At 55.5% G+C, this 15,361-nt stretch overlaps 1 protein-coding gene across 1 annotated transcript in view; it reads right to left on the minus strand.

Annotated features, from left to right (window-relative positions):
* COL5A1 (collagen, type V, alpha 1) overlaps positions 1-15,361 on the minus strand; it is a 185,901-nt gene that overhangs the window by 113,689 nt on the left and 56,851 nt on the right. Inside the window, exons 12-19 of the mRNA XM_011991540.1 lie at positions 11,552-11,626; positions 11,286-11,378; positions 9,606-9,662; positions 8,019-8,072; positions 7,595-7,648; positions 5,119-5,172; positions 3,644-3,697; positions 172-225 (exon numbers count right to left, since the gene is read on the minus strand). Coding sequence (XP_011846930.1) covers positions 172-225; positions 3,644-3,697; positions 5,119-5,172; positions 7,595-7,648; positions 8,019-8,072; positions 9,606-9,662; positions 11,286-11,378; positions 11,552-11,626 — 495 coding nt within the window. The remainder of the gene's footprint in view (positions 1-171; positions 226-3,643; positions 3,698-5,118; positions 5,173-7,594; positions 7,649-8,018; positions 8,073-9,605; positions 9,663-11,285; positions 11,379-11,551; positions 11,627-15,361) is intronic.

The raw sequence follows: 15,361 nt of genomic DNA on the forward strand, positions 1-15,361 counted from the left end.
ATCTGATCAATCGTTTTGCCCACTGGGAATCCCCCTCTGCCCTCTCCCAGCTGGCCCTCCACATGCAGCTGGCCGATCCCACACCATAGGCCTCTCTTCTGCGGTTTTCCTGCCCAAATCACTGAGGAGCAGGGCAGGCGGGAGCAGTCGGAGGGACGGCAGAATACCTACCCTCTCTCCGTCGTCTCCCGGAGGTCCTGGCGGGCCGGAAGGACCAGGGTCACCCTAGGAAGTGAAAGGGTCAACGTCAGCCTCTCCTGAGCAGGTCATGAGGGGCTTGTCCAAGGTCCACACTTTGTTTTTCTCTAATTCTGACAGTAAGATTCCCAAGCTCTCGAAAGGCCCTTCCAAAATGGGGGAAGGTTCCTTAGGAGATCACGTGTGCCTCGGCTGGGCTAATGCAGGCTGCAGACGCTCACCTGAGTCTCGCCACGATGGCCTGAAGATAGGAGGGTGCTGGACGGAGCACCCTGCGGGGCCAGGCAGGGCCACCCACGTAGGCAGCCTCAGGACACTAAGCCTAGGTCTGAGCTATCCTCAGCCCAAGTCCTCCAGGTGAAGTAGCCTCACCCTCGGGGAGCGCCGCTTGCCTGCAGCCTCAGAGTGCGCACGCGGTGGGCGCTCAATATGTGCTCATCAGTCATGCAAAAGGGCTGGAGCTGAGTCAGGGACGGCCTTCGTGGCCGTGCTGTTTCCATGTGGTTGTTGGAGAACACAGATGCAGCAGTTTTGGATAAACGGCAACAGCCAAGCCCCTTCTCAAGGCATCATGGAGGGCAGTGGGCCGTGCTTACGGGCACAATCGACAGAGCGGTGGGGTGTGGGTGGCTGTGTGGGTGCCTATGTGTGTGTGCATGCATGTGTGTATGTGAGTGCAAGTGTGTGGGTGGAGTGTGCAGGAGTATGTGGGATGTTTGCACATGTATGTGTGCATGTGGGGGCATGGGGGGCATATGTGTGTGTAGGTGTGCATGTGTGTGCATGTGTGTGGGTATGTGTGTGTGCAGCATGCATGTGTGTGCATGTGGGGGTGTGGGGTATGAGTGTGCAAGTGTGGGGGTATGTGCATGTGTGGGGTGTGTGCACATGTGCATGTATGTGTGCATGTAGGTGTGAGTGGGTATGTGTGGCACCTGTGCACATGTATATGCATGTGTGTGGGTGGTGTGCACATGTGTATGTGTGTGGGGGTGGTGTGCATATGTGTATGCATGTGGAGGGTGTGTGGGTATGTATGCGTGTGTGCATGAGTGCGTGTGTGGGTGTGCATGCATGTGTGTATGTGAGTGCACGTGTGTGGGTGGAGTGTGCAGGGGTATGTGGGGGGTGTGCACGTGTATGCCTGTGTGCATGTGGGGGGTTGGGGGGTGCATATGTATGTATAGGTGTGCATGTGTGTACATGTGTGTGTGCACGTACAATGTGTGTGGATGTGTACAAATGTATGCAGCGTGTGTGCATGTGTGGGTGTGGTGGTATGAGTGTGCATGTGTGTGTCAGTGTGGGTATGTGTGGAGCCTGTGCACCTGTGTATGCATGTGTGTGCACATGTGTATGTGTGTATGGGGGTGGTGTGCATGTGTGTATGCGTGTGTGTGCGTGTTTGTGTGGGTGTGTGTGTGTGCATGCATGTATGTGTGTGGGGGGTGTGTGGGTGTGTATGCATGTGGGTGGTGTGCATGTGTGTATGCGTGTCGGGGGTGTGGGTGTTTATGTGTGTGGGTGTGTGTGCGCGTGGGGGGACTGTGTATGCATGTGTGTGCGTGTATGGGTGTGTGTGCATGTGTGGGGTATGTACACATGTGCATGTATGTGTGCATGTGGGGGCATGGGGGCATATGTGTGTGTAGGTGTGCATGTGTGTGTGCATGTGTGTGGGTATGTATGTGTGTGCAGCATGCATGTGTGTGCATGTGGGGGTGTGGGGGTATGAGTGTGCATGTGTGGGGGTATGTGCATGTGTGGGGTGTGTGCACATGTGCAGGTATGTGTGCATGTGGGTGTGAGTGGGGGTATGTGTGGTGCCTGTGCGCATGTATATGCATATGTGTGGGTGGTGTGCATATGTATATGCATGTGGAGGGGGTGTGGGTGTGTATGCTTGTGTGCATGAGTGCGTGTATGTGTGGGTGTGCATGCATGTGTGTATGTGAGTGCACGTGTACGGGGTATGTGAGCGGTGTGCACGTGTATGCCTGTGTGCATGTGGGGGGATGGGGGTGCATATGTGTGTATAGGTGTGCATGTGTGTACATGTGTGTGTGCATGTACAATGTGTGTGGATATGTACACGTGTATGCAGCGTGTGTGCATATGTGGGTGTGGGGGTATGAGTGTACATGTGTGGGTATGTGTGCAGGTGTGGGGTGTGTACACATGTGCATGTATGTGTGCATGTGTCAGTGTGGGTATATGTGGAGCCTGTGCACCTGTGTATGCATGTGTGTGCACATGTGTATGTGTGTATGGCAGTGGTGTGCGTGTGTGTATGCGTGTGTGGGCGTGTGTGTGTGGGGTGTGTGTGTGCATGTGTGTATGTGTGTGTGGGGTGTGTGTGTATGCATGTGGGTGGTGTGCATGTGTGTATGTCGGGGGTGTGGGTGTTTAGGTATGTGTGTGCGTGTGGGTGTGTGTGTGCATATGGGGGCCTGTGTATGCATGTGTGTGAGTGTATGGGTGTGTGTGCATGTGTGTATGCGTCTGGGGGTATGTGGATGAGTATGCATGTGTGTGAGGGTGTGCATGCACATATGTGCCTGTATGTCCTCGATGTGCTAAAATATAAAGGAGCCATCAAAGAAATCTACCTCAAAGAAAGCAGGTCAGAGAAGGAACATCTGACAAGCTGTGAAAAGCCCTCGTATCAGGCCCCCAAATGGCCTGAGAAAGCAGGGCGGGTGGCCAGGACAGGCCTTCCCCACCACACCTCGTCAACAGGCGTGAGATTGTAGGCTTTCCATCACGTTGTTGTTGAAAGAAGACCACAGTCTATTGAGACAGATGCAAGAAGATTCAAGGGGCTTGGCTGTTGCTGTTTATCCAAAGCTACCACATCTATGTTCTCCAACAACCACAAGGAAACGGCACAGCCAGGAAGACCCCCAGGTCCCTGCACTAGCTCGGGACTCACAGGACACACTTTCAAGTTCATCCATGCCCGTTAACAGGGAACAGATAGACACCTGGCAGGTTTTGGTGACCTGGTCTCCTCATGGCCACTTGAGATTGTCCCCGACCCCCTGGGACCACCACTTTAATATTGCAAAGTGTCCTTGGCCGCCCCTGAAATGGCAGCTGCTTGGATTCCCTGAAATGTTCAAGGACTCCATGAAACAGATCTCTAAAAGGAAGGGCTCCTTCCCTGCCCCCTTCACGCCCTCAGGTGGGTCGGCCCGTCTGGCTCACTTGTCACAAGCTGCAGATAGATAAGAGCTCCAATTCCTTTGGGCTGGTTTATCAACAAAGACATCGTTTTGGGGCTCACTGCCATTTGCTGACTCCTGTGAGGTTTGTATAGTGACTGTTGGAATGGCGGAGACTTGACCCCATAGGAAATCTGAGGCTGCCTAGAAGGAGAAGGACCTCCCAAGAGACACCTCTGCTGCCCATCGTCATGCCCGTCTCTCGCAGAGGAGATACTCACCCTGTGGCCCTTCTCGCCCGGCAACCCAGCCAGGCCGTCGAAACCCCGGTCACCCTGCAAAAGGGACAGAAAGGCTGCCTCAGAGGCCACCCTGCACACACGGACAGCCCGTGATGTGATGGCCGCCCCGCCTTGGACCATGTTTCACGCCGCATCTACGCACCCTGAACCCCACTGGCCAGCCCTCTCCCCATAGGCCCCCGCTTTGCATCTACAATCCCAGCCTCTTCCCCTGCAAACACCAACACGGGCTGCAAAGGGCGAGATGGCTTTCGTCCCCAAGTCCCATGCCGCAGGACCCGATGGATCCTTAGTCACACGGTATTTTGGCGAACGCCGCAGTGTCCTGTGTGTGTGAGTGTCTGCCGCTGATCTCCCCCACCCCAGGGAGGCCCCAGGAGAGGGTCCCCGTGTGCGTCCGCTAGTGGCTGCATCCACAGTGCCAAAGGGCTGCCCACGCGCAGGAGGTACGCGTGCCCATTGGTGGACGGGCCAGCACTGGCTACCCTCAGGTATCCTGGCTCTCTGGCCGACCCCTCCTCTGCATGCCCTGGAGCCCGGGAACAGTGCCCTGTCTCATGGGTGTGCACACCAATGTGGGGTGATGTCAACAATGGGACATTTCAGGCTTTCGGTCATGTTATTGAAAGAAGACTATGGTCTTCTGAGACACAGTCAACAAGACTGCGTTTCCTCCTGTCACCCCGGGCCACCTCACTAGCTCGAGACTGACGCGATGCACTTCAGCGTTCATCCACGCCCGTGAAGAGGGAACAGGTGTAGTTGAGCCCTGGCACTTTTTTTGGTGACCCGGTCTCCGATCTCCAAATCACAGCTGCCGTCCCAAGGTGCACGCTTCATAGAAGGTCAGTATCTCCCCTGTTCCCCATGGCCTGGGACAAATGCTTCCAGGAGGTGAGGAGAATGGGTGAGCCAAGCCCGGGGCAATGCTCACAGCAATGCTGGGGCAGAGGGGTGGATACACTGAGCACAGCAGTGGGCAGGCACGGGTGGCAACAGCAACAGCCGGCACGTGCCTGGTGCAGGTTCGTTCATGCCACACACACAGGCCTGCCTTTAGCCACGGGCAACATCTATTCACCTCCACAACACCCAGGAGCCCAACTGCATAAGACCTCCTGGCCTCTGGACTTGCCATAGGCCCCGCCTGTGCCCCACATGTGGCCTCATCACCTGCACAGCCACGGATGGTTTTCACAGTTGGGATCCCACCCCCATCCCTGCTCGCCACTGCTGGAAGGGAGCAAATGTCTCCCTTATGGAAATGAACTGCAGCTGTCACGCTCGCTGGTGAAATTCACCCACCAACCCTATCTTCACGTCAAATGCCAGTGACGGAGCCACCTGTCCTCATAATCACAGTCATCACATAACCAGCACTGTGGTCTCATCATCAACATGACCCCAGGGATGACGGTGATGCCGGGGCACCAGGAGGGTGCTGGGTGGCCTACCTTGGGGCCAGTTTGTCCAGGCATTCCTCTGGCTCCGTCACTCCCAGCCCGACCCTGGAACAGAGGAGGCAAAACTGTCAATGCAAAAGAGCCCCTGGTTCACGGAGACCCCCAAGCCATGGTTTTCCAGTAAACCAAGTTGAGCGGTCCACTGAAGCCACGCCCACCCCCAAGGTCACAGCCCGAGTGGCCAGGCTGCTGAGAGGACCCAGATCCGGGAGCCCAGGCGGGGGCTGTTCTGCGCCCCACACACCAACAGATGGAACACACGGGGCTGGTCTTTCTGGCCCACGTCATCCCAGATCGCCAAAGGGGGATCACGCCACTGCCCCTGCGCTTTAAGAAGACGCCATGATGTGGCAGAGGAGACCAGGCTGGGGGAGCTGCGTCAGTCTGGGGGACCATGAATTTAGGACTCAGGCGAGTGCAGGCCGCTGACATCACAGACAGCACAGCTCCTTTCCAGCACGTGCAGGTGAGAGAAAGGACAGAAAGGATGCATCTGGTTTGTGCACTTGACTAAGGAAGAGGCCCAGGCCCAAAGCGAGGCCCGGTCTCACTCAGACCGCACAGCGACCTGAGGTAGCATCTGCATGGTGAGCACATGTCCCGATCCTGACGGCCAGCCATGGACACACAGCCAAGGACACGGTGCCCACCTGACTGGCCATGGGGCTGAAGAGGGGACCTAGACCTTCCGGGGCCCATGGTGCAAGCGTCACCTTCACCACAGGGAGAGCCCTCCAGGGGAACAGAGTCTCTATGAAACTCAACCAAACCTCCACGCCAACGAGGCCCCCCAGCCAGCGAGTACAGAGGGCCGCCACCCTGCGCTTCCATTTTCCATGGGCTCCTCCTCATATGAGGCCCTCGCCCCCAACCCGCCACCAAGCAGAGAGAAGATCTGGAGGGCGGCAGCTTTGGGTCTCAAAGCACCGGAGACAGACGAGGCGGCACCAGAGAACAGCAGAGAAGCAAGAAGACAGAAATCCAAACAGACCCCAAGGAGACAGTCTGTGCTTCCGTGCTCCCCAAAAAGGCATCTCCCTGAGCGGCAAATGGAGGGGCCCACTTCTAAATTTCCCAACACTTTTGGAAACCAAGGGAAATTTGTCAGAAAACTTCACGGGATTTCACAGCACGACCCGGCCCTGCAAAGCACCCAGATGCTTCTACAATCCACCAGCGAGTGTTCCTTGCAGGAAATGCTAGCAAAGAACGGAAGAGGCTGCTCAGACCACTTTGGAGTCGACCCCTCAGCTCCAAGCCCCTCTCTCACCACCATCTTTTCTTCTGCAGTGGATCTTCTGGGCAGACTTAATGCCTTAAAACACACGCATATGCATGGCCCGACACCACGTCACTCTGCCGCTGGCCATGTCACACAGCATTTCCCACGTCTCCTCTCTTTCCAGGTTTTAACTTCACCCTGACTAGGAAACGAGCTCTAGAGAAACTGGGTGGTAAGTATTTACTGAGACACGCAAAAACAACTTAAGGAACTAACACATTTTTCAGCATCAGATCCAAATAAATGGCCCAATTGTCTACTAAGAGTCAACTCCAGAGCTGCTAATCCTCCTGGAATTATCCAGCCCAGGCCTCTGTCTCATGCCCAGATCCCTGCATAGACCCTCGGACCTGCCACACTGCAGCTTCTCGGGTCATTTCTACCCACTAACCACAGCTTGCTCCCCGAGTCAGGAGCATCCAGAACCACCAAGGAAGGGCCCATATTTGCCTTATTGACTCAGACTAAAGCAGTCAAGGGTGGCTTAGGTAGACAACATGCTGGGAAGAGGTCCACACCGAAACAAATCCAACCCTGCACCGAATATTTCTCTTGTTCACCAGAAATGTCCGCTGGTGGAAAAGGTCCACTTTCGAGAACACAATCTGGGCTCCCAGGGCCTGTCCCAGCCTGTCCGGGTGGTGGTCAGCACTCTGGAAACGTGTATCCTCCTTTAGAAGCCAGGGTCATGTGCAAACAAACCAGTTCCATCCAAGAGAACCACACACCAGAGAGAAAATTCCAGGCGCCAAGACAGCAGGTGAGATGCAGGAAGTGAGGTGCAGGAAGTGAGGTGCAGGAAGGCCCGCCCATACCCCTGAGTCGGGCCATTTCTGGAGTCCCAACGCTGCCCAAAGTATATAAGGCCCGCTGATAGTTTTGTCTTCTTAACATTTGCTCCCAAAGGGCCTAGGAAGTTTCTTGAATTAGAAATGTTTATTAAACTAAATGAATGAGCCCAGGACAGAGGCCTTGGTCCGCTGTGTCTGCGTCCAGGACACAGAGCGCTCCTCCTAGGCAGCTGGCTCAGAGGTGGCCTTGGGGACGGACACACCCATCACAAGAAGGGGAGCCGCCTGGCTTCATGCAGCCCAGCCTGGCTGTCGGGGGCACCCGCAACCCAGATTTGGGCTCCTCCAGCGCCCACACCGCTGTCACTGAGCCACGCACACTCGCACCACTCACCCGTCTTCCGGGCTTCCCGGCCGGACCAGGCGGGCCTTGCACACCTCGAGGACCCTGCCAGGAGTAAGAGACAAAGGGTCAGTGGTGAGTCCACCTTTCTCAGGAGAAAGAGCAAAGCCTTGTCCCCGTGCTCATCAACCCCGCCAGTAATGCCTGGCTGTCCAAGCCACTAACATGTGGGCACTTCGGGCACGGGGCACGGATCTGCTGCCCAGAGTGAAGGCCAGGGACAGAATAGAGCCGGCTCATTTCTGCCGCAGGCATCAGAGTTCATGGTGCTCCACCCTCAGCACTGCGTAAAGCAATGACAATTCCCAAATTTCCTTGGAAACATGCAGCAGCTGGGGGCCCTCCACACTCGCCCTCGCTGCCCCCGGAAAACGGGAGGCACCCACCAGACAGCAAAGGCCAGGATCCCACGTACCTGAGGCCCCACGTCTCCCGGCTCGCCCTTCAAACCTCCGCTCCCAGGGGGACCCTAGGGAGACACGGTGTGGGTTAACGTCTGCTCAAGGTGGGGACTCGGGAACACAGGAAGGACTGGGGGTGGCAGGGGAGGAGGTGGGGGAGGGGACAGGGCTTCGGCCACAGTACTCAGCACACAAAGCGCGACCTGTCTGCCTCGAACAGAACCGGGGAACAATGACTTTCCAGGAGCGGGGAAAAGCAGTTGTTTGGATCTCTTCCTAATCGGGAATAAAATTCTAGACATTGGGGCCAGCAAACACCACAGAGCTCCTGGAGACATTTCTCTCTCCAGGGTGAACCTGACCATGGTCTGTTACAGCCCAAAGCTTCCAGCAGCATGTGCACCTGCTACGAGCTCCTCAAGGCCAGATCCCCAAGACGTGGGAGGCCAGCCCTGAGTCAGGCCCTGTGTGGAGGGGACCGAGCCTAGACCCAGCAGCAGGCGGCAAAGCCAGGAGGGCCCCTGCAGTGTTGAACTCCTCTGTGTCCCTGTAAACCCACACTCCTCCCTGGGGGCCCCGGAACCCAGCCCCTGTGCCTGACACTGCCAGCTCCTGAGTGTCCCTGGGCACACGCTGTATGTTTTTTTTGTTTGTTTTTTTTTTGTTTTTTGTTTTTTTTTTGAGGCGGAGTCTCGCTCTGTCGCCCAAGCTGGAGTGCAGTGGCCGGATCTCAGCTCACTGCAAGCTCCGCCTCCCGGGTTTACGCCATTCTCCTGCCTCAGCCTCCCGAGTAGCTGGGACTACAGGCGCCCGCCACCTCGCCCGGCTAGTTTTTTGTATTTTTTAGTAGAGACGGGGTTTCACTGTGTTAGCCAGGATGGTCTCGATCTCCTGACCTCGTAATCCGCCCGTCTCGGCCTCCCAAAGTGCTGGGATTACAGGCTTGAGCCACCGCACCCAGCCTGTATGTTTTTTAATGAATCGAGCACCCCAGATGGGAGCTAAGTTGAGGCCACAGGGCGGGGGCGGGTGAGGCTGGAAATCCTGTGCTCTGCCCCACACTAAGCTATCTTCGACTCTGGAACAGAGCTATGAAGATCAATGGAGGCCCCTGGTCCACAAGGCAAAGCCACAGCCTGTGCAAGGGACTTCCCCAGGCCCCTGGCTGCAGCAGGACTCCATCCCTCCAAGGAGCCACTCCTCTGGTGACAGCTCATAGTGTGGTCTCTGCAGGGAGAGCCTGGAGCTCCAATGCAGGGGTGAGGAGGAGCCTCCTGCTCTGATTCCTGCCAGCTCCTTCCATTCAGGATGGAGTTGGGGGCTGTTTCCCAGGGATCGCGGATGTCAGCTCTACCCCGCTAAACTCCCTCAAGTGACTTCGAGACACAGTCACCCATCCCCACCCCCCACCAACGAGGGGGCTGGAGCAGCACCAAGAGAGGCCCCTGGTCTCCCTGGCCACCCTCCTGGGAATAGACACTGGACACAGGGCTGCCCTGTGTCCACAGGACTCCAAGGCCACCTGCCACTGTCCGCCAAGGACACAGGCAGTGGGCCAATCCTCACACCACGCCCGGCTCTCAGATTTGCCAATGACTTACCACAGGGCCGGGTCTCCCTGTGAGACCCATCGGGCCAGCTGGTCCCCTCAGTGCCAACTGCAAAGGAAAGTGAGACACGCTGAGACAGGACCCCAGCAGCGGTGCCCCGGTTTGCTGGCACCTGAGCTGTGAGATGTGGCAGGAGGGAACAGGCAGATTGAACACAGAAACGACAGGAGACTCTGGAACAGGAGGTCTGATGACTCCCCAGCAGCCCCCCCACTTCTGCGGGGCTCTCAGCATCCATGGGAGTGTCGTGGGACATGCAGAGGTGGAAGCCGGTGGGCCCCCATTGCCTCCCTTGGAGGATGGGCCCCATCCCTCCTTCCTGTCTCTCCAGCCCACACAGAGGGCCTGCTCCCAGCCCATCACCCTTGGCTAAGTCTGAAATAAGCCTCTTACTCTGGGCTGGGCGTGAGGAATACATTTTACACCTGAGCTCAAGCTGAGTCATGACATATTTTATTTCATATGGGAGGTGCTTCAAGCACTCCCAGCCACCAGGAAAGTATTTTGGGAGGGTAGGAACCCACCTGCCCCATCTGAATGTGGCCCCTACCTGCCCCAGCGCAGGTCCCACCACTTTCCCACAGAGCCGCTTCTGCTGCTGCTAAGTGACTCTGTTTCCCTGGCAGATGCCATCTGAATTTTAGGAGATTGTTTAGCATTATAAAATCTTCTCATAGCCTATCGCCCGTTTGGTTTCAATTAAAATACACAAGATAAAAGGCCAGCCAGGCAGGCCCAGGCCCATAAACCCAGTGGCAGGTAGCGGGGTTCGCCGCACACCGCCTTCCATCATTCAGGCAATTTGCTCCATGGTGACGACTCCGTGCTTACACTGTCCTGTAATTACCTAAGCACTCTGATCATTAACATCTACTCTGGCTGCTGTGGGAGCTGCATAAATATTTCTCAAACAAGGGATTACTGAGCAGCTTTCTTGTGCTGTGCTGGAGGATTACCCACCCACTCACCCGCCCCACAGGGCAGTGTTTACACTCATTGTGGGCAATCGGCAGTCCGGAGCCATGTCTGCAGAAAACACAGGCCACCGATGAGCTGCTTCACGATAGGAAACCAAGTGCTCCTCTGAGGACCCTGCTCCTTAGGACCCCCCAGGCTGAGAGCGAGGGGCTCTGGGGCCCAAGGGCTCTCTCCCAGAGGAGCCTAGCTCAGCCCAGCTATAGCCCAGGCAGCCCCTTCCAGGAGCCACGTGGGTTTCCAGCTTCACTTCTGGATCCCAGCAGAGGGCCTAGCACAGAGGCAGAGGTCACAAACGGTGGAAGGTGGGCTCACTGGGTCAGAGGTGGAGGAGCCCAGAAGCCCCTTGTAAAGTTAGAACCCAGACCCTCAGCATGGACCAAGAACCCTGAAAAACTCCCCAAACAGTCCCCAAGCTCTCGGGGTCCCTACTGGACACTGACATGTTCTCGGGGTCCCTACTGGACACTGACATGCTCTCGGGGTCCCTACTGGACACTGACTTGCTCTCGGGGTCCCTACTGGACACTGAGGACTGCACGCTCCCACAGCTCCTGACCCCAGCAAGCAGGTACCCTGGGGTCAGGACAGCTGCTTCCCTCCAAGTTGGGCTCTGAGCCTGACTCACTCACTCCTGTTGGCCCCTGGGGCTGGGCTCTGTCCCCTTCAGGCCCCTGGGAACCCAGCACTACTCACCCTGGCCTGCTGGAGAATGGCTTGTGCCTGGGACTCCTGGGCTGAGACCATGGGGCCTTTGGAGCCCGCATCGCCACCACCTCCAAACCGGAACTGCAGGTGCAAGACAAGGGTCACTCTGGGAGCAGTGACGTGGCACCCAGGCCAGACCGCAGGCTGAGACGGGGCCCACAGGCCTCTCTGGCGACGGCGCAGCCTCGGAGGGTCTGGTTTGGAGCCCACCTGCCCCAGCTGCCTCCCCACCTCTGACCGATGAGGGTACTTACGGGCAGCATGAGCATGGTTCCTGGAGGACCGGGCAGGCCATCGGCTCCAGGAAGGCCTGGGCGTCCAGGGGGGCCCTGCAGACAAGGGGCCAAGAGAGATGAGTCAGAGTGCAACCAGGCTGGGGCCGGGCTGCAGTGAGAATGAGGGCATCAGAGAAACGGCCCGCCCGGGAAACGCACTGGACACGCACAGAAGCTGCAAGATCCCATGGCAGGAATGTTTCAGAAACCCCAGCCCAGAGAAGGGAGGGGCACGGCCGTGGGCTTCAGAGGCCACGGATAAGAAGGGAGTGGGCTTTCAGAGGATCGGCAAGGCTTGAGATAAGAAGGGAGGGAGGTCTGAGCTGGATCTAGGGGAATCGGGAGACCCAGCAGGCGTCCGCTGGGGCCTCAAGGCAGAGACAAGGAGCCTGGAGGTGAGGAGGCAGTGTCAGGCTCCTGTCGCTCCAGGAATGCCCCTTCCAGGTCTCCACAGCCAACAGGAAACAAGGTCTCCAGGCTCAAGGCCCAGTGCCTCTTGCACCTAGTGGGCGCTCGTCCTTAACGGCCTCCAAGCAACCCGCGTGTGCCTGCTCGGATGGAAGTTGGGACGGAGCAGTCACTTACGTGGACAGACATGCAACACGGCAGAACACACACTCAGCCAGAGCAAATTCAAGAACCCATTTACACGCAAACAGCACAGTGCCCTCCACACGCCCGGCCAACCTGGCCTCTCACACAGGACCCACACAGACATCCCTAGGACTGGGTTCTCTAGACTAATTCCAGCCAGCTTCAGACCACTATATGCATGTGAAACAAGTAAGATGATTTATTTTCAAAATAACATTTGATCGCAAAGCTATTTCACAAAAGCAAGCAGATTCCCAGCCAGTTTAAAGTAGATGAGGCTTGTTTTACATAGAGATGGGAGCTTAACCCCCTCTCCCCAGTAAGAAAAGCCGCCACCAACTACACTGCAGCACAGTGGCTGGGTGTTGGCTCCAGTCTTCCAAATCAGGAACAGCTACACTGAGCGTGTGTGTTCACACCACCCGAGCAAGACACTCCCGGCCAGGAAACCCACGATGGATTCCCAATTCCCAGCCAGGAAGACCAAGAACCTGAGAGGTTCTTCTGGAACTGTCCAGGAGGCTGTGGAGCCATCTGGGCCTGAACCTAAACTTGCCTGCCTTTTCTTTACTGGTTGTTTTTTTATTGCAGAAGTAACTCCAATTCGTGTGAAATGTCTTATGGTACAGATTTATAGAATGAAAGAGGAAGATCCCTTTTCATCTCTGGATGTAACCAGTGCTCAAGTTCTGTAAGTGCAAAGGCAAAGATGGAGACGCACATGCTGGACACACTAACTAACACATTCGTCACTGTGAGGCTGTGTGGCTTTGGAGTTTTCTTCCTTCCTTTCTTTTCTTTCTTTTTTTTTTTTTGAAATGGAGTCTCACTCTGTTGCCCAGACTGGAGTGCAGTGGCACAATCTCAGCTCACTGCAACCTCTGCCTCCCAGGTTCAAGCAATTCTCTGCCTCAGCCTCCCGAGTAGCTGGGATTATAGGTGTCTACCACCCGGCCTGGCTAATTCTTGTATTTTTAGTAGAGATGGGGTTTCACCATCTTGGCCAGGCTGGTCTTGAACTCCTGACCGCGTGATTCACCCGCCTTGGGCTCCCAAAGTGTTGGGATTACAGGCGTGAGCCACCGCGCCCAGCCTCTTTCTTTTTAATGGTACTGTCCCTAAATATTCTGCAATTTGCTCTTGAAAATCATGACCTATCCCTGTAGATCTCCTTGGCAACATCTGTGGCATCTCCCAGGCGCAATGGACTCATCGTTTATTGAAGCCGTCTTCCACCGATGCACGTTGGATTGGTTCCAGTTTGCATTATGACAAACACCGCCTGAGAGACGTGCTGACATATTCCGCTAGGCAAGTCCCTCAAAGCAGTGCTGCTGGGTCAAAGAATGTCTATATGTGTATGTTTCTTCATTGCTAATGGATACTGCCAAATTGCCCCCAACTGCCATTTTGGAAAACACTCTCAGAAGACAAAAATTCCGTTTAAAAAAGAAAGATCCAGAACATGTTTGCCACCCAGGTTTTGTCACTGACCTCCAATCCTGACAGCTGCTTATTACAGCTGAGATTCCTGTGTCGGAATCAATTCCAAACCAAACCTTGCATTTAAAATTTAGGGTCAGTGTCTCCTAAGGATGAACTGCTGTCTGGGCAGTGCATGTGTGTAAGTGTGTGTGCATGTGTGTGTGGGTGTGTGTGTGGATGTGTGTAAGTGTATGTGTGTACGTGTGTGAATGTATCAATGTGTGTGCATGTGTGTGACTGTGTATGCATGTACGAATATGTGTGAATACATGTGTGTGTACATATGTGACTATATCAATGCATGTGTGTGCATGTGCATGCATGTGTAAATGCATGTGTGCATGTGTGTGATGCATGTGGTGTAAGTGTGTACATGTGTGTAAATGAATGTGTGCATGAATGCATGTGTGTGGAATGTGTGAATGCACGTGTGCATTGTGTGCATGTATGAACGTGTGTGCATGCATGTTTGTGCATGTGTGTGAATGCATGTTGTGTGTGAGTGTGTGCACATTTGTATGTGGGAATGCATGTGTGTGCATATGTGTGCATGTGTGTCTGTGCATGCATGCTCCTGCTCACATGGTGTTGCTGTAGGAAGCCAGGAAGTCTCCTCAAGGCCACTCCTTGTCCACTGCTGTTCATTTCCAAAGACCCTCGTTTCGGCATCCTCCCTGCCTGTTCTAAGCCACAGTGGTAAAAATCCAGCCTCCGGGCTGTGAAAGCAGCTTCCCTCTGATGCTGCCTGTCACCGACAACCGGAACAAGTCCAGAGAATCGGAACGTAGATGAACAAGGATAACATGAAGTCCTAGAAGAAGGAGACAGTGTGGAGAAGAAAGGAAAGAATGTCGCCACCTCCATGAACCCTTCTGAAGTGTTCAAATTTGACACAAGTCCTCATGGCCACCAACATGAACCTGCATTTGCCATCACTTAGAAACATTGTCAGCAAGCCTTTTGCCAAGCCCCGTGGTCTCCAACAGAAAGACTTGGACCCCCGGGCTGAAAGACACGGCTACCCCTCGAAGTCGCACTTCCAATTTCACAACACAAAGCACGGGCCAGTGATGTGGCTGTTGTCTGCGACAAGGCGGGTGTCAGACACCACGGGAGCGCTCCAGCAGGCGACACACAGGTCATGGGGATGCTGCTCGGCTCCAGCCACTGGCAAAATACGGCAAAATAAGAAATCCCACCTTGCCTTTGCTATTTGCTAGTGTGAATTTCCTGCTACTCCATTAGCTGGCCCCCCAATCCGTGCCCTAACATGGTCAAACAGCAATGTTCTGAAGGCCCTGGCACAGAAGGGCTCTCAGTGTCACACCTACACCAGGAAAAGAAATCAGGCACCAACTTCCAAATGCAGGCACCACTGGTATCTAACACGTTTTCTTTCCTGAGGACGTCCAGGTATCTTCTGCACAGAGACGATGGGGCCGGATGACCAGATGCCTCACAAAGTGGCTTCCTCTGCCACTGCAGATTCAGCATGTGAAACTGTCCCCACGAGCCTTCGGCTCAGCCTCAGGGGAGAGGCACAAGGCCTCCTTCCAGGCTGGGATTTGGGTCAAAGCGGTGAGCACAGAATCCCGAGCCTTTTCTCTTCATGGTGGTGGCAGGTTTGGGAGGAGCTGTAGGCCCGCAGGAGGCTTGGTGCTGAGAAGCTCCCTTCCGCTCTCAGAAAGACCTGGAGCAGGAGGACAGCAA

Source organism: Mandrillus leucophaeus, unplaced genomic scaffold (assembly GCF_000951045.1).
Source record: "Mandrillus leucophaeus isolate KB7577 unplaced genomic scaffold, Mleu.le_1.0 Scaffold398, whole genome shotgun sequence".
Lineage (NCBI taxonomy): Eukaryota > Metazoa > Chordata > Mammalia > Primates > Cercopithecidae > Mandrillus > Mandrillus leucophaeus.